We start from the raw sequence: 19,705 nt of genomic DNA, 5'->3' as shown, positions 1-19,705 counted from the left end.
CTTGAGGACATGATGCTGAATGAAATAAACCAAACACAAAAGGAAAAAAAATTTTTTTTAAATTAAAAATTAAAAAATTTTAAAAAAGCACCACTTGCAGGTTTAGAGACTGTGTTATCTTAAACACCACCATCTTAGAATTCTGCTCACCATACTGATATTGACCGAATACTCCTTTTCGTATTGACCGATATTCCTTTTCTCCTGCATTTGAGATAAAAGGAGGTAAATGTACCAAGAACCTCCTTAATTGAAAAGGGATGACCCTTTGGAACCCTTAGAAGGGAACTTACAAGGAATTTGTTTCTTGCCAGTTCATTTTTGGGGTTAGGATACTAAGCTATCACCTTCTTTATTAAGATACTGAGCTCCCTTAGAGAAATTTGTCCCCAAATATGGGGATAAAACTAAGAATGTTCTTCTGGAGTGGAGTACCAAATTCTACCCAGAAAATGCAAGGTGCAGAACAATTAGATCACTGCAGACAATTATTAAAAATGTAAACAACATGCCTAGCTGAGGACTGAAGTGGCCAGCATGCCCACTTTATCAGAAAGCAATTCAATAATTTTGCCCCGAGAGAATAGAAATGGAGAACAAAGAAGTGAAGTGAATGAACAAACCAGCGTTCTGTTCTTTCACACTTTGCAAGTCAGATTTCAGCCCCAGCGAGTCATCGTGAAACACACAAAACCTGAGAATTGCATTCAGATGTGCAAAGGTTATTTTGTTTTCAAACCAGCATATCCTCCAGTGCACTGCAATGGCTTCCCATTCCATCTCATTTAGACTAACATCTGAATAGCTGCCCAAACTTTTCCCCTAAGGTAGAAATCACATTTCTACCTTAAATACGCCAACAACAACAACAACCAAAAAAAAACAAGGAAAAAAAAGTTTTACAAAGGGTGCAATTTTTATTTTATTCGGGCTGCCAGGAAAGATATGGCTACTTCGCTTCAAACAGTATTTCCCCTCGTTGCTTTCTGTCATTTCGTCTCTATTCTGCACTTTGCCCTTTGCTTGGGTCACCGGACCCCGGCTTTCCTGTAACCAACCATAGAGCCAATCAAGAACTGAAGAAGAGCAGTAACGCCCGCCCGCCCTAAATTTCCTTTGCTCTGCTGCCTGCCAACCGCAGAGCTGGCCGAGCCCAAGTCTCAGTCACATCTTTAAACCAACTCAGCTGATCGGTTGCTGTCGCCTACGTCACCAGATTCCGGAGAAGAGGAACAAGAAGCTGGAGGGACATGGACGTGCAGATCGCCCCGCTACGCGCCTGGGACGATTTCTTCCCAGGCTCTGACCGCTTCGCCCGGCCGGACTTCAGGGACATTTCCAAATGGAACAACCGCGTTGTGAGCAACCTGCTCTATTACCAGACCAACTACCTGGTCGTGGCTGCCATGATGATTTCTGTTGTGGGGTAAGTGGGGTCCCCTACCCGGGGCATCGATCCGGGATCAGCACAGCGGGGACGCAGAGTGCAAGATCCCAGGATTAAAAGATGTCCGGCGTGGGCCGACAGTCTACAAGCCGCCAAGTCAGTGGAAATTTGGTACTGGGCGAGACCGCAGCGCGCTGGCAATCCCCTTTCCCTTTTTGCGCTTCTGGCTGAGACTGACTGAAAACATCTGGGTGAGGGGTTGGGGGAAATTTTGCCAGCCTCGGGCAAGGAAAATGGATTTTTTTTTTTTTTTTTTTTTTTTTTTCTGTGTCGGAATCAGTCTCTTGCTGGGAGGGTTTAGAGAGGTATTGGCAGTGCCTCAGTCAAAAATAAGAAGAACTAAGGAAAGTGGTTTAACCTTATCCTGGGGCTGTTTGGGGCCTACCGCCCTGGGAGGCCTGGGGCCATAGGGTGTGTACCCCGGTCCAGCCTTTCTGGTTGGGTAAAAAGGGCACTGAGTGGCGACGTGTTCCCTTGGTTTCTCCACTAGTGCCTGTCACACTATACAGGCTAGCGGACCTTGGGAGCAAAAGGATGGGTTTCCCCTAGTGACGCATCCCCCAGTGTAGGTGCAGGCTGCCCCCATTCTAGGTTTTTTCTCCAGGAGATTCCAGGCAGGATAACTTTACCTTCACTTTCCAAGCTGGGGGCCTGGGTGTATCTGAAGGTCTCTTAAATACCTAATATTAAAATGTATGTTATATAAGATTTCACATACACACACACACACACACACACACACACACACACACACACACACAGCTTCCTGCGAAACCACTTTTACTTTTGCCTCCTCCTTAAAGAAATGCTTCTTTCACTTTTGCAGGGTGGGGTGGAGATGTTCTATATTTTGCTGATTGTCTCCTACACATCTCTAAAGAAAAAGCCACCCTCAGATGGTACAAAGGATTCACTTGCCACTAAAGAAGTTTTTATTTCAGTTTCAAAGGGAAAGAATGAGCTGGCCTGGGAGAAAAAAGGAGAAGTCCAAACTTGGTAGAGAATAAGGGAAAGGATGAATTAAATCAAACAACTCAATGACCAAATAATTTATTATTTTTATATTCCTGAAGCTCAGAAGTGTTAAATACTTAAGAGTCACAGACTCAGGACTGTGCTCTTAATTACTACGCTTCCTATGAGTCATGAGGTTTAGAATTACAGTCTCTCAAAACAGAGAGAAAATTCTAGAACATTTTTCATTCTTAAGTCAACTATCCCCTTTTGGTGCTGTTAGTAGATGGATGAGTGAAAGTAGTATCAGAGGCTTTTACCTGGATCCTCTACAGCCATCTGATATTTCCTCGTGATGTCCTGGAAGGGCATATAAGAAAATGTGGCCTGGGTGTTGTGGGTAAAATGACTGTGTTCCAAGCTTATTTTTCAATGATCCATCAGCTGCTGGCGAGGAGGGGCCTCAAGAGCATTGTGGATGGGCGCTAACCTCAGCTCGGAACATTCTGATATTGATGAAAACTACTTTGGGTGAGGTTAAAGAGGGCCGGCTCTTCAAGGTTGCAGGAAGAGAGAGGGAAGACCATGACGAATCTAATCTAGGTCCAAAACCACTGAAAGCAGCTGCCTACAAAGATGGAGATAAGGTTTAGTATAGAGAAGTCTATAAATGGGGGATGCTGAAGCCAGGTTTGATAATCTACGCTTAGGAATGTCATCTTCATCTTAACAGCATGGCTAAGGCACGTGACTTTCACTCAGTAGATGGTCTACTGTGCCTCTTAAATTATCTCTGGGTAAGTCTTTTCGCTAATAGCGCTTATTGAGGGCAGTTGCTATAATCTGCCTCTTGGAGTAATGTAAGGTGAAGAGTTTATAGCTTCGATAGAGTGACTGTGAGTCACTAACCCAGTGACCTTGGGCAAGTTACTTGAATGGTCCTGTGCCTGAGATCCTTGTCTGTAAAATGGGATTCATTATAGTACCTACAAGAGAGGGCCTCTGTGAGGATTAAATGAGTTAATATAGGTCAGGCTTTTGAGACATTCTGGGTTCGTACTTTTTGCCCCACAAATGTTACTTTTCACTTTTATCATTGTGGGTGTTGTCATGGAGATTACTGAGAAATTTAGACTGTATCTTTACAACAGTGCCTCCTTCCACCCACATGCCCCAACTTCCTCACCCACTCCTGCTTCTCCTGCAGGACTTAGCTTTGGTACCATCTCTTTCGGGAAACATTCTCCCCTTCTCTCTTACTCCCTTGTCTGAATTGGGCGCCTTACCTGTGCCTATATCTTGAGGCTGGTACTGACCACACAATCTTTTAATTGTCTGTTCACATGTTTCCGCCGTATAGAGTGTAGACTCTTTGAGGTCAGAGACTTGTGGGTTTTGTCTGTGATGACTTTTTTCTTTTTCTTGTTGTGATATTGGTTGTTAGTTTATTCTCTGTATCCCTGAGGCGTACTGTGTAGCAGATGCTTAGTTGATCTGCAAAGAGAGAAGAAATGAATGGGAGACCTCAACATGATCACAGGGGCAGCTTTTAACCTACTTAACCGGAACAAATTATTTTGAGGCATGTAGCAACATGCCAGCACATAGCAATGACATGCTCTTACAGTGATTTAAGGCTCAGCATTGAAGGCACTATGCTTCATATTGGTTAGGATCACCATATCTGTATAAAATTTCAATTTAAAAAGTTTATAGTTCGTACTCCTCACCAATTCATATTGTCCTTGTGGAATTTTGGTGAAAAATGCATGGTTCCTCAACCTCAGCAGTATTGATTTTAGTTGTTATTGATATAGTTGTTTGTTGTGGGGGACCACCCTATGTATTGTGGGATGTTTAACAGCATCTCTGCCTTCTACCCACTAGATGCCAGTAGCACATAACCCCACTCTCTGCCCCAGTTATGACAATCAAAAATGTCTCCAGACATTGCCATATGTTCCTTGGGGGCCACATGATGATTCCCTAACATACCATTCACTGAATGCAAGTTGCATCAAACAAGTTACAAGGGCGGGCCATGGTGGCTCAGCAGGCAAGAACACTTGCCTGCCATGCCAGAGGTCCCGGTTTCGATTCCCAGTGCCTGCCCATGTCAAAAAATAAAAAACAAGTTACAAAAAAAAAAAAAATAGCTTGTGGCAATTAAGTAGCGAAACAGGTTGACCTTATCGCCTTCATCGTTTTACGTTTAATACGAACATAAGAATGGAGTAGATTTGAAGCTTTGCTCAGCTTTGATCATGCATTAGCCTTAATTTATTAAATTTATTATACCATCTTTATTTTATTATTCTGCAAGGAAGACTGTAGGTTCTACAGACTCAGTCTTTTTTTTCTTTTTTTACTGAATTACAGCATTTCTGCTTGAAAGTTCACTTGAACTGGAGTTCCACTATTATAAAATAGGAATTAAATCCCTTAATAGAAAGTGCAGTAAGACCTAGCAAACAATAACGCTCCAACACGAGCTGCTGTTATTATTCTGTTAAATCCTAGCTTACAGGCATATGTAAAATTCTCATAACCTGTGTTCTCTTGGACAGAAGTTTTAGATGATGGTACGTTTGAGTGGTTTTGCCATAAGTGCAACTTGGAGTTTCCAGTAGAACTTTGCTTCCCTTGAAGACTTGAAATTCGTTTTGAAATTCAGGCATTATTTCAGAAGAAATTGAATGATTTAAAAGGCAGAGCAAAAAAAAAAAACAAAGTTGGTAAATGTGTGCTTTGATGGAAATAACTTTGAGTTATTAAAGTTATTTAAGTTATTAAAGCTTAAATTAAGAAAAGAGAGGTGTCTAAGTGGCTTAACTCCTGCATCCTTAAGACAAATCTTCTTGGCACTAGATATTCTTTTCACATCACACACAGCAATAGAAGTTTCTGCCTCAATTTTCAAAATGAGAAGTACTAATCATGTGACATATACTAGTTGAAGATAATAATTTCTATGTGCCTAGTAAAATGCCAAAAGATTTTAGCAATTGATTCTGTTTGAAATGTGGACCATGAACCAACAGCATCTGTTTCACCTGAGAACTTTTAGAATTGAAGAATCTCAGGCCCCATCCAGACCTAGTGGGTTGGAATCTGCATATTCACAAGATTCCCTAATGATTCCTAGGCATCTTGCAATTTGAGAAGCACTGATCTGGTCTGGTTCAAAAGAAACACTGAGACTATTTAAATATGTCTATGTGCCCAGGTGTCCCCTTGAGAGATTCTAAATACAGATATCTGGGTCCTGACATCTGTATTTTTTTTCCCTACTTCCCAAGTGATTCCAAAACACAACCCCAAGTTGAAGTTAAGAAGCATTGATCCTATCGAACCCCTCAACTTTCAGAAATATAAAGGCATGAGATCATGTGGCTAATTAAAACCAAAACTGCTAATAGTGGTTTCATTTATTGATATGCGATGGAATCTTTATGCGTTAAATCCTATTGCAAATTCTCTAAAGCTCTTAATTAACCGAATTCATCCAAATATGTCACTCCCACAACATTTTTATTATTATGACTCTCATTTTCACAAATCCCTCCCTGCCACCAGAACTCACATTGTCCCACACAGCCTCAGAAACACCAAGTGAAACACAGCAGCCTCTGCTCCGTGTCATTTGTGTACCTTCATGCCTTCACGTTAAGACAGCTCAGTGTATCTGCTGAATGAATGAGCGCATGTTTTCCTGGCTAAAGTACCTCTTCACCAATGTGACCTGATGGTTCTGCCTGTGGGGTGTTACAAGAGGGTGGAAACTAGAGTTGCCACTTTATACTTTCAGTTACTTGAGATGGTAAGGGCTCCTGGAAGGCTGGTAATTCTAAATTTGAAAAGGGTAGTACTGTAATCTTTTAAAATGGGTGTAGTCTGATAATGTGTTCTAGGCCTTTGGCTAGAAGCATGTGGTATTAAGAAATGGTCAGATCATTTTCACCTTTTAAGACTGCAAGGATGGAGAACCAAGTTTCCAGTTGGCAGGGAAAGAAAAGGAAAAGAGAGCTCTGGGATGCCTTGGATATGAATATATTAAAATATTTTCAGATGGCTTTAATTGCAGTTTGTTTTTTTGCTACAGCCTAGTGGAAATGTTCTTAAGATTATTAAGCTTTAACACCAATTCTACAGCATGACTCTCTTTTGCATTGCTTCATTCGCTCAACAAAGAGTGGGAAGCACTGACCAACTTTTCAGGCACTGTGCCAAGAGCTTCGTCATAGAATAAAACAGCTGTGATTCCTGCCTTCATGGAGTTTAGAATCTAGGGGGCTAGAAGATGGCATTAAACACAAAATAATTAATATTATACAAGCATAACAAGCTTATAGAAATATATATCTACATAAGGACACATTCTTTTTTTTTTTTTGCATGAGCAGGCACTGGGAATCAAACCCGGGTTTTGGCATGGCAGGCGAGAACTCTGTGGCCCTCCCAGAACACATTCTTTTTAGCCTGACTTAACAGATCTCCCCTGTATATTATGATTCCAGATTCCAAAGTTCTCTGATAGTGGGGGAGAAGAACACATCAAGGATGTGAATACGGAAAGGGCTGAGTTTGGCTCATCCTCAGCTGCAGCAGATGACCTACTCAGTTGAACAAATACTTAACTGAGTATCTGCTAGGTGCCAAACACTGTCTTGCCCCTGAGGAAACAGGCAAGAATACAACTCCAACCAGTATTTCCAAATCCCCTGTATTTGCCCCTGAGGCAGAGCACTTGAAATACTGGTAAACGTCTTACCCGATGGTTATGTATTTGTTTGGGGGTACAAAACTTCAAAATGTCTGTCAACACTCAATACAATTTTAATCTAAAAGGTAGTCATCTAATGAGGATTTCTTGTTGTTAAGTCATTTTCTGAGACTATTTATGTAACCTTGATCTTCTTGACTTGCTCCTCTCACACTTTTTTTTTTTTAACATTTCCTGCCACTATTTGCCATAGATGGGTAGCTTCTGTCCATTTGTCCCAGATAAGATTTACAGCGATACAATGTAGCTGTACAAATAAATGAGCATGTTTTGGATTCATGACCCCCTTTCTTAGAAGGCAGAATCCAATTCTAAAAGATGACTTGACCTATCCACTTAATACTACATGGAGCAGCAACATAGGAAATTTTTTCTTTTTCTTTTGTACAAATGAATTCTACCCTTTATTGTGCTACTTCAGAATGCTTACCCTTAACATCCACCTCTGTGTCTTGCAATGAGTTTGGCTCATGAGTTTGGGAACCTTTCACACCTGGGATCTAGAACAAAACCTACAGGCTGTCTCTTGGTTCTGCAAGTATTACAGACATGGTTTCTGGCCTTCCCTCCATGGAACATTTGCTAATAAAGACACCTAAAAGGCAGAAAGCCATTTGGAAAAGAAAAATGAAATTTTGCTTCCTATTTCTATTAACCTGCTCCATAGTCCCCCAGTGTTGCTTCTCCTTGCTCAGAGGAACAAAAGGGAATGCAGCAGTCAGGGGTTAGTGCTAGGAGCCTTCTTGTGGGTGGGGAGTTTATGTGTCACCAGGTTCAGTAGCATATGTCGACCCCGTCTTCTCTCCATAGCTCTGTAAGAATTTGCCATATAACAAGCATTCAGGAATAACAATTTGTAAACAAATTGATGATCTTTACACTTGAGTTCCAAAATATGATTTGTGAGGCTAACCATGGGCTCCTAACTGTTGAAGGCAGTGATGAGTACATGAGAGTTGTTATACCATTTTCACTACTTTTGTGTACGTTAGAATTTTCCGTCATAAAAAGTTTTAAAATTTTTTGTGCCAATCCAATCAGAGCCTAGTATACAGACTGTTATGTGAAGGTATATTGTTATGGGAAGTGTCACATTTATTGCTTCAAATCTCGATCGAGTTTGTTATTTAAACTTAAAAGAGCAGCAACAACAAGAAATAATAGTTAACTTGATAAATGCAACAGAAAGCATGGAGGCTCATAAAATATGTCTTGGTCTTAATATGAACACATTTAACATGGCAACTGCCACAAAGACCGTGGGTAGTTTAAATATGTGTTTAGTTTGCAGTGCCCGCTACACAGGATGCAATAAATATTCAATATAGCATGATTATGCAATAAATACTCTGAACCTTCCTAATTCAATCTGTCAGGAAAAATCTCAAGGGAAGGTAACTTTAACCTTTCTGTCACAAAAGAGCTAGTCTTCCATCCTACCTTAACTACTCTGAAGTCTGCTTATTTACTCTGTGATCACTGGGCATGGGAGACACTGGTCATTTTTACTCAAAACCGATTTGTGTCCATAGACTATATTTACATTTTATAATCAGAAATAATTCTTGCCAGGACAGAGACTGTATTGGGAAATCAGACTAACCACAAAAGAATATTGGGTATTGCCTGAAGAATCAATGAGAGAACGTTAGGGGTAAACCTGCAGGAGTTTGAGTCTCCCTCCTTACTCCACTCTCCCTCTCACGCTTCCAGCCTGGGTTAGCAAAGGGCTTACAAAGGTTCCTGCTTCTGGCGAGCCAAACTGCCCTTTTACCCTGTCTGATCACTTCATAATAATTATCCCTTACATTTGCATAGGGATTTTGGTACTTCTGCTTTTTTATTTGTTCCTTTCAGGGCAACCCTGTGAAGGCACAAGGACAGGGACTATTCCCAAGTTATTTTTAGTTTACAGTGAGAATAAGTCATTTATCTAAAATAAATCTCAAGTCACTTAAGTTACCACAGAAAGTCTCTGGCCTTATTTTAGTCACACAAAAAATGCACTAGACTGTTATTTATTATTTTTCTTTCTTTCAAAAATCATTTATTAAATACCTACTCTGTGCCAGGCACTGTGCCAAGTGCTGGAAATACAAACATCATGATCTCTGACCTTATGGAGCTTGTACTCTAGTGGGGGACAGTGACATTTATTAAATATTCATTCAAATAAATGTAAGACTGCCACTGTGCTAAATGCTATAAAGAAGAGACGTGTGACCCGGTCAGAGAGAGTGGATGGGCCTTCTCTGAGAAAAGACTGATTAAACTGAAATCTGAAGGAAGTGGGGGTGAATCAGGCAGAGAGCTTGTACACAGGCCGTGATGGCTGGAGGCAGAATAAATTCTTGGGATTGATAGCAGTTCTGGGTAGATGGAGAGTGGAGTCAAGAGCAGATAGTATGAGAAACCTAGCAGGCAGGAAGCTAGCATGAGGCAGCCCACAGGGTTCCCTCATGCTAATCACTAAAGGAACCCCTAGCAGAGGCAGCATAAGCCAAAGTGGGGTACGGTGTGTCCCCAATCACCCCCCTTAGCCAGCCTCCTTGTTCTGGGTACAGACTGCACAGCTGCATTGAGTGGCCCTGGCCTCAGAGGTAGGCAGGGGCCTTGCAGAGTATGTAAGGAGTACTATCTTTTTTTCTAAGAGTAATGAGAAGGATGAAAAGGGATGAGGTGGATTTATTTTTGCACTAGTCCCTCAGGCTGTTTAAGGACTGCAGAAACACATCAATTCAGAGAACTCCTCTGTGAGTAAATTGTTCCCCCCTTTTTTGATGAGTCAGTCTTCCTTGAGAACCACACTTCAAAAACAACATTTTGAGTTATACAACTGGAACTCAGTGCAAAGCTGCCCAGGAAATATTTTGCTGCCTCTTTTGTTTTTATTGGCATTACACATAACAGGAGTTATCAAATGTGCACTTGAGTTGATCTGATGATGCCTGTTTTCCTAATCGTTTATCACCAATTTGGCAGTTGGTGGCTTTGAACAAATATATTAACATGACTGTTCCTTAGTTTGCTTGTATGAGGTCAGTTTTCAAGATCTCTCCTAACTCTAAAATTCTGTGATTGACCAGATTGTTTTTCTCCTTGCAGCAACTTGTGCTGAAACTTACAGATATAGGTAGCTGAATCATGCTGGCAAGATTGGGACGCATGTCAACTCCTACTAATAGCCATCTACCTTCAGAGAGAAATGAGAATGCTGATTTTCCAGGATTATTCTTAGTTACCCAACTGGAAGAAGGGGGTTAACAATTCAGAATGGGTTCTATTGTATATTGTTGTCATGATTACATCAATTGGTACCCGTTTTTTGCTTTGTCTCCCTGAATCCCTTTGAGTACTTGAGTTCTCTGGGCCTTGGCTTATTCATCTGCTTAAAAGGACTCAACTGATTCATCTTTGAAGAATGTGCTTCAAAGGTCTGTGAAAGCAAATGAAATCAGAAAGAAAGATAGACGATAAAGACTTAGATGGTAAAAGCGAGAAATGCCTACAGTATATAATAGTGACTAAATGTACAAATTAAAAAAATGTTTTTGCATGAGGAAGAACAAAGGAATGTCATTACTGCAGGGTGTTGAAAATAGATGATAATTAATATTTTAAAATTTTAACTTATTTGTGAGACTAAAGCAAAAAAATTTTATTTGGTACAAAATTTATATTTTGACTAGTGCATTTCCTAATATAACTTATGTAGACAGCTTAACTGAACACCATAAGTACATGGAACCTTGAGTAGGGCATGAGATTTTGTTGGTTTGTCCAGAGTGATGCCCCAATAAATCCCAGAGTGATCTGAACAGTGAATAAAAATGTATTTGCAAAGAATGGTGAGAAAAGGGAAAAATTCAACTTCCCCAAGATGAATTCTTGATATTCTCACAAGCAGTGGGGACAACCAAAGCAATAGGCTGAGCCCTCAATCTTGGGTCTTGTTCATATGAAACTTAACCCCACAAAGGATAGAGCAAGCCTACTTAAAATTAGGCCTAAGAGTCACACCCAAGAGAACCTCTTTTGTTGCCCTGACGTGGCCTCTCTTTCCAGCCAACACAACAAGCAAACTCACCACCCTCCCCCTGTCTACATGGGACATGACTCCCAGGGGTGTGGACCTTCCTGGCAACGTGGACAGAAATCCTAGGATGAGCTGAGACTCAACATCAAGGGATTGAGAAAACCTTCTCGACCAAAAGGAGGAAGAGTGAAATGAGACAAAATAAAGTGTCAATGACTGAGGGATTCCAAACAGAATCGAGGGTTATCCTGGAGGTTATTCTTACACATTAAATAGATATCACCTTGTTAGTCAAGATGCAATGGAGAGGCTGGAGGGAACTGCCTGAAAATGTAGAGCTGTGTTCCAGTAGCCGTGTTTTTTGAAGATGATTATAATGATACAGCTTTCACAATGTGACTGTGTGATTGTGAAAACCTTGTGTCTGATGCTCCTTTTATCTACCTTATCAACAGATGAGTAAAACATATGGAATAAACATAAATAATAGGGGGAAACAGATGTTAAAATAAATTTAGATTGAAATGCTAGTGATCATTGAAAGGGAGGGATAAGGGATATGATATGTATGAATTTTTTTTCTGTTGTCTTTTAATTTCTTTTTCTGAATTGATGCAAATGTTCTAAGAAATGATCATGATGATGAATATGCAACTATGTGATGATATTGTGAATTACTGATTATATATGTAGAAATGAATGATCATAAGAATGTTTGTTGTTATATATTTTTTAAAAAGTTTAAAAATTAATAAAAAAAGAGAAAAAAAACCACCAAAAACAAAAGGTCTGTGAAAGGTTGCTAAACTTTTTTTACATCCATAGGGACTCCTAGAATTTTTAATTCTAATTTATAGGAAAAGGTTTGTTTATTGGAATGAAATATATATACTCACAATAGAAAGACATATTTAAAGTTTTTAATTTGCAAAACTGGGCCCTATTTTCACCACAGACAGAAACCAAGCATTCTTTTTTTCTTTTCTCTCCTCCTTCCTTCCCTCTTCCTTTCTTCTTGTCCTTTTGCTTCCCACTCTCCCTCCCTCCCTTTCTCTCTCTCATTTGTGAACTGTCAGTAAATGAAACCACCCAGCAAAGCCTAGCTCACATGAAAGTTGGGTGGTATATTTATAGAAAGCTTTGTCCTAAAGGTTCTTGTGGTTTGCTGTGACTTGTGTGACTAACAGCCCAACTGTTGATTGCTTTACTCATCTTAGACAAGAACTGGCCCCTGAATTCCTGCACTCACTGGAAAATGAAATGAATCTCTGGAGGGCTGTGTATGTGTTTTATTTTGCTCTATGTACAAGTGGATGCCATGGCATTAGTGTGCAATTTACCATTTCTTAGAATGGAATTGTGTGTAAGCAGAATGCAGAAAATCATTTCTGCTCCGAGTAACTTTGTTCACTTTCTCTGGCTTGGAAACTTGATTACTTTCTAATTATAGATTGCGGCTGGGTGTGTTGAAAGCTAAAACCAGTTCTATAGGACTTCTTGCTCTGCTCTTTTCCCTTGAACATGAACAACAAGAACAGGTGAAAAGCAAATTTGGAATTTCTTGATTGGTCCTAGATTTTTCACTGATTTTTGTCCTGGGATTTATTTAGATATTCAACTTAGATGTCTATTTTATTTGCCCAGAGGAAAGTAGAAAAAGCTTGAATTATATCATATGCTTCATGCATTAGTAGTTTAATAGGCATTCTGGAAAGAAGAAAGAAATCCCAGGTTTGTTCTATTTATTTATGTATTTACTTATTTCACATTGGTATTCAAGTAACCCCTTTTTTAAACAGTATACAGACCAGACAAAAATGTGGCTATAGGTTGGAACTGGCCCAGAGAGGCCATTGTGTGACCTCTTTCCTTCATTCATCTGTCACAGAGACTTCTGTGAAGATTTAAACAAGCCCTTAGAGCTAAGAAAATGCAATCTACTGTTTACTAGAGCCCAGGATGTACAAAAACTAAATCTAATCCTGCCAAGGAAACTTTAGTCTTTCAGAATTGTGAGCCTCTTGTGATATGGACTGACTAGTTTGGTGAGAGTCAGACTGCCCGGGGGTGACTCTTAGCACAACCATTTTTTTTTTTTTTTTTTTTTTTTTTTTTTTAGAGAGAGGGAGGAAGGGAAGGAAAGACAGAGAAGGAAGGAAGGATGGAAGGAAGGAAGGGAGGAAGAAAGGGAAACATCTTTAAACATTTTCTTGTTTTATTATATTTTGTTTGTTTGTTTGTTTTTTACATGGGCTGGGGCCGGGAATCGAACCGGGGTCCTCCGGCATGGCAGGCAAGCACTCTTGCCCGCTGAGCCACCGCGGCCCGCCCACAACCATTTTTTAAGTGCTTCAGTTTCTTCATTTGAGAAATGAATTAATAGTACCTACCTCATAAGGCTATCAGAATTAAGTGACACTATTTCAAGTGCTCAGTAAGTACTCAATACATCTTTTTACTGCTCCTCCTCCTTCTCCTCCTCCTACTGCTGATCTGGTCTCCCTCTTTTCCTTGTTCCAGGTTCCTGAGTCCTTTCAATATGATCCTTGGAGGAGTTGTGGTGGTGCTGGTCTTCACAGGGTTTTGTTTGGCCGCCCACAATAAAGACATCCTGCGCCAGATGAAGAAGCGGCATCCCACGATGTTTGTTATGGTGGTCATGTTGGCCAGTTATTTCCTCATCTCCATGTTCGGGGGAGTCATGGTCTTTGTGTTTGGCATCACCTTTCCTTTGCTGTGTAAGTGAACGTGATTCTCTTTTCCTTATGTCATCAAAAAGGTAGGAGCAATTGTTGAATGGTAGTTACGGGGCTCTTTTCCTTTGTGTGTTGGCATATCTGCAACTCATCAGAATTTTCTAGAACAGCAGGCCAAGACCTGTAGTTCCATAACACTACAGATATTTATTGGGCACCTGCTGTGTGCCAGACACTTTTGTAGGGGGCAAATCTGTAAACAAAGCAGATAAAACTCCTAAGGTCCCACAGCAGGAAAGTAGCATAGCCTGGATTAGAGCACAGACTTGTCCAAGGCTAGAGTTTGTCCTCAAACTTGAAATGCCATTCTTATTGTCCTGACACAGAAATGGATTTATTCCTCATTTGGAAATAAACTATTTACTCTACACTTACTCAGAAGATCACAATTAGTGTCGGAAGTTTGGAAAGTGCATAGAAATAATTGGCCCAAAATACAGGTACCAAGTACTCTGACTCTGGTGAAGAGCTGTTTTCCAAATTTTACATGCCATGTTTACTGAGACCCAAACATTTAATTCATCTTAAATAAAGAACAGATGCAATTCCAGTCTCATCAGCAGAAATTTGATTAAGATCCTAGTGTATTAAGAGACAGGAACAATCCTTGTAACTTTTAAGAGCATTTTACTTGGTGTTTATTCCATTAAATAAAATCATTTGCTTATTTGGGAAATTTTGTTTGATTAAGCACAGAATATTTATGGATGAAAACCACCCCTTGTTGGGCAAAATATTTGAATCAACAAAAACGGACTTCTAAAACTCTTCTTCAAACTTTCCTTGTATGGCAGGGAATCTTTGTATTTTAATGATTTTTCTGGTTTAAACAAACAAGAAAGTTCGTTAACTTTAGTACCTTTCTGCATCAGAGCCTAAGACAAGCCATTGTAATGAAAAGTGTCATAGGTAGAGACTCAGAAGTCCTCATTTCTATTTCTACACCTTCTGGACACCACCCGAATGATTTGAACCAGTTATCCTCTATGGACTGTAAGTTCACTCATCTATAATATAGAAAAATTAGGCAAAATCAGTGAATCCCAAACCTTGATGATTGTGAGGATCATCTGGGATGCTTTCTAAAAATATAAATTTCCCAGCCACAGCCACATGCCCCAGAGATCTTGATTCTGTGGGTCAACAGTGGAGCACAAAGAACCTGTATTTTTAGAAATCCCCTCTGTTGTTTCTGTTGGACATTTGGGATCCTGCAGATAGAAGGTAGATTGGAGTTTCTTGAAATGAAGATTTAATATCACCACCAGCAGAATCCTGCAGAGTGATTGTTAAAACACTACCTCAACTTTTTTTTTCCCTATCTCAATCTTAAAAGTCTACATTTTGGGTGGTGGAGCATTGGAATTTACCTTTTTCAATGGGTTCGCCACAGAATTTATATGTACACTGAATTTTTGAAAACCAGTGATATAGATCACATAGCATACCCGTTTGAAATAGATTTCCAGGCCTGTCTCTTTAAGGTTTTCATCCAAGAAGTTCAGGAGAAGGGCTTGGTAATCTGTTTTTAAACAAACCCAGGTAATCTTAATGATCAAGCAAATCTGGGAAACACTGGGCTATACAAGTTCTATAAAACTTTCAGATTTTAAATCTATAAATCTAAATCCATGGACAGTGCTTGCCTTCCATGCGGGAGACCTGGGTTCTGTTCCAGACCAAGTCCCCCCTAAACCCCCCCAAAAAATCTCTTCTAAATCTATATCCAGCATTTAGAAAACTGCCTCTTAGGAGGAACTTTCTATGAGGTCTTTGCCCACATACCTCCCAAGGAGAACAAAATACACATAATTCCCCAGATTGAGCAAGAGTTCCTTTCTGGAAAACCTTGTGTAAGTTCATTTTTATGTAGGTTGGAATTGCACTGAGTCATTTTGAATTTCAGGGCATGTAAGTAGCATCTTCAGGGAACAACGTCAGTGCATAAAGGAAAGAGCATGGCTGTCAGATTATGGACCTACAACGTTTTCTTTCACCCACTAAGAGCATGCTTAAGGTGTGCTTAACTTACGACTTGACAAGAAATGTCATCTAAAGCCCAGTTTGCGTTAAGTCAAGACCCATTTGAAGAACTGGGTCAATTAGGGAACAAGATTGGATTTCGCTAGCTGAGGTATTTTTCTACATGCATAAAGAGTGGCGGTGTACTGTCGATGTGGAAAAAAGAAAACTGTGGATGTGGCGTTAACCTTTTCTCACTTCTCCCCCAGTGATGTTCATCCATGCATCTTTGCGACTTCGGAACTTCAAGAACAAGGTAGAGAATAAACTGGAGGAAGTCGGTTTGAAGAAGTCGCCAATGGGCATTGTCCTGGATGCCCTGGAACAGCAGGAGGAAAACATCAACAGGCTCACTGACCTGATCAGTAAAGTGAAGGAATAAGCGGCGTTGGCCTGCTGGTAGGGTCGCCGCAGAAAGTCAGTTGCAGTTTCCCCTTGTCCAGACCGACTTTCTGTTTGTGTATTTGAAATAGGAGGCGCACTTGCCACCCAGCCCCCTCTGGCAGCCACATGTATAGATCAGACAGCACCCCTGATGTCACTGAGAGATGGCCTTGGAAACAGAAAGAAAACCACCCTCCTATTATGTCTGAAGTTTATGAAAACTGATCGGAAATGGATCACACTTATTTCTATAGGGGAATGAAAGAAAATAAGAGGATAGTGGCTACTACAGCGACAATACTGTAATCTTACAGGGAAAAAGTTCCTGTAAAGTGTCGAGGTAATCTGAGTAAATGAAAAGTAGATGATGTTTTGTGTTAGCGTCCCCTCTAAAAAGATTCCCTAGGATTTTAATGTGTGGAGTATAAATTAGTGTAGTCTTTATTATCACTCTTTTAAATTCAAAGGTGGCCTCTATATCACTTTGCTGCCTGTTTGATGCAGTGGAAACTGGATAAACCAGTTTATACTTTGTTTACAATGATAAATATTGCTGTTTAGGAGAAATATTTTGTCAAATTTTTGTAAATTTTTGAAATACTAGTAATGCGTTTTCACCAGCAGTTATTCGTGGGAAACTTAGTATTGTCTTCTTGAAGGAGGTTACAGCTACGTAACCTGTGTTATTTAAAGATTTATTAAACAAAGCAAAATAAAACAAAACTTGAGTTCTGTTTATATTGCACATTTTTTGTTGTTATAATGGAAAAAAGGTGTCCGAGATAATGTTTCCCGTGTTTTTTTTCATTGTTAATTTTTAACTGAACCATCTAAAAAGAAGGAAATTAATGTGCGTTTTATTGATTCCTTACAGCACAAAGAGGACAATAATAGCTGATCTTTTGAAATCTGAGAAGCATCTGACTGAACAAAAAGACTTTCAAAACTGGGAATGAAAATGGGTGTGGTCATTAGCTTGTGCAGTTCATAAAAATTTTAGGTAGCAAGCATTGCAAGCTTATGCTTTTATAGACAGATATTAGAATTAGGAGAGCATGAGTTTATATATTCTGTTACTTTCTTCCCTTTATTTCCCATGTATTAGAAATAGATTATAGAAAACGTTTGCCAAACTACAGCCTTCATCTCTAGCACAGTGATATCACCATGACTTCATAGACATGGTCTAGAATTTGTATGCTTACCCAAATATGAAGAATAAAATCTATCAAGGATTTTTGTGAGACTTTATTTCACACACATGTGTTAAATATCTAAGAAACTTAATGACAACTCTATAAACTGTAAGAATGAACTATACAGCCAATTCTTTTAGCTTGTGTTACAAATACTGTTTAATAAAACCTTAACACCTTATTAATTTTCAGCCAGAATAAAGTTGAATTCCAGTGGGATCCTTTCATAAACCTGATATTGGTTGATATACATTTTCTACATGGTATACTCTGCTAACTAAATGCAGTGACGTTGGAGAAAGTGACAACTCGAATAAACAAGATATTCATTGGTCAGTCCTAGAAGGATAATAACAGGAAAATGTAGCACATAAATGACATGAATTAATATTGCATGTTAAAAACAAGTTAAATTCATCAGTTAAGAAATTTTAGCTTGTAGGGTAGAGGTGGGAGGATAGAAAAAGCAAAATCTGAGCTACATCTCTCAAAATCCACACATTGAGGCAGTAAGCTACAAAATTGGATCAACTTTTTTGTTTTGCACATCTAGGATTAAAGTTTTCTTTCAGGACTATTAGCAGTTTTTGAAATTCCTGACTTTATTACTGCTGGGGTTGTACAAGCAATGGGCATTCCAGAACTTCTACTACTCATAAATGTTAAGCTTTTAAAAATGTTCAGAGCACTTTGTCCTGTGGAGTTTAGTCTCTTAGATGCAGAAGGGGCTATAGGCTTAATACATGATATTTACTGTGGCCCTTTCTTAATCATCCTGCTTGATATGTAAAGAGGTTTTACAGAAATATTCATGGAGATAGCAGCTATCAGCTGTTGATTCTCCTGAAATTAGTTACTTGATTCAAAATTATTTAAAACTATTTAGATTTGGATGCACCTTCATACACACCACATCATCTTTAAAGGTAAAAACACCGTATTTAGTTCCCATAGCTCGTCCTTCCAAGTAATGTATTATTTTTAATAACAGATCCATTCTCTCATAATCTGTCATGCTTGTTATTTAGCGCCTATGTTCATTTAAAAGGAGAAAGAAGGCAGGTACAAATTATTCACTCAGGTAAAGACGACACAATGGGCACCAACGCTTGGTTTCCCAATTCTCGGGTTTGCACCACCTCTGTTTTTACAAAATCTCAAATTCTATATGCCTAGTGATCTGGGCAGATAATTAAGGGTCCTAGGAACTTGGGAGAAGGAAAGAACACCGGGGTTGGAGTTGTCAGGGAAGGTTTTGGTGGATGAGTTGGGACCTGACCTGGGCTATGAAGATTGGGTCAGACTTAAGTAAAGGGAAAGCAGGAGGAATGTCTCCTGAGGGTGTTCCACGGAAGGGTCAATCAGAACAAAGACATGATGGTGTACGTGATAAGGATAAGGATAAAGGATTTGTAGAAGATAAGACTTGATTAATAAATTGGGGCCAGGGAATAGAGGTCCTTGAATGATATGATAAGGGGTTTAAATTGAATACTGTAAGCAAGTTTACAAGACTTTTGAGGAGAACAAGATCAAATTAGACTCACAGATTCAACTTAAAAACAAACAAAAAATGTAGCTAGCTAAAATCAAAAGCTTGTCAATAATTATACTATTCATCAAAAAAGTTTTTCTACAAAAATAGCATGCTATCTCCCATTGTATGTATGGAAATTTATATATATATTTATATATATATGCAGTTTATTTTACCTGTCATTTTCTTTCTGGTGATACTTTGTTTTGACCACATTCCATGGCTTAAATATTCTGTCTGTCACAAATACTTTTGTCAGAAGTATACCACAAAACACCAGGGGAGTGGTGAGGGAGAAAGCCAGGCAGTGTTGGAAACTGGAAACCTCTTCTCTGGGACTCTCCAGAGAAGGGCTAATGACACTTCTTCCATTTCAAAGCATCAGAAGGACCTGGAGCACTATTCATCCTTCACATTTCCACAGGGGGAAACGTGATTTGTTCCCTTTAAGGTACTGTCACTACTGATAATGAATCACAACAGAGGAGATAGAAGGAGTGAAAATGGGAATATAATAGTTAACACATCTGTCCTGGTTTTTGTAATTTACCAGTAGAAAGCAGTATTAAGGGAAACAGTTACCAAATAAG

At 39.4% G+C, this 19,705-nt stretch overlaps 1 protein-coding gene across 1 annotated transcript; it reads left to right on the top strand.

The window, feature by feature from the left end:
- Positions 1 to 1,121: 1,121 nt before the first annotated feature.
- ARL6IP5 (ARF like GTPase 6 interacting protein 5) lies at positions 1,122 to 17,617 on the top strand. Its single transcript, XM_077128745.1, has 3 exons — positions 1,122 to 1,426; positions 13,741 to 13,958; positions 16,208 to 17,617. The coding sequence occupies exons 1-3, from the start codon at positions 1,251 to 1,253 to the stop codon at positions 16,378 to 16,380; spliced, it is 567 nt and encodes a 188-aa protein (XP_076984860.1). The 5' UTR covers positions 1,122 to 1,250; the 3' UTR covers positions 16,381 to 17,617.
- The last annotated feature ends 2,088 nt before the right edge of the window (positions 17,618 to 19,705 follow it).

The sequence above is a fragment of the Tamandua tetradactyla genome, chromosome 15 (assembly GCF_023851605.1).
Source record: "Tamandua tetradactyla isolate mTamTet1 chromosome 15, mTamTet1.pri, whole genome shotgun sequence".
NCBI lineage: Eukaryota > Metazoa > Chordata > Mammalia > Pilosa > Myrmecophagidae > Tamandua > Tamandua tetradactyla.
This window is presented reverse-complemented; position numbering and strand designations above follow the sequence as displayed.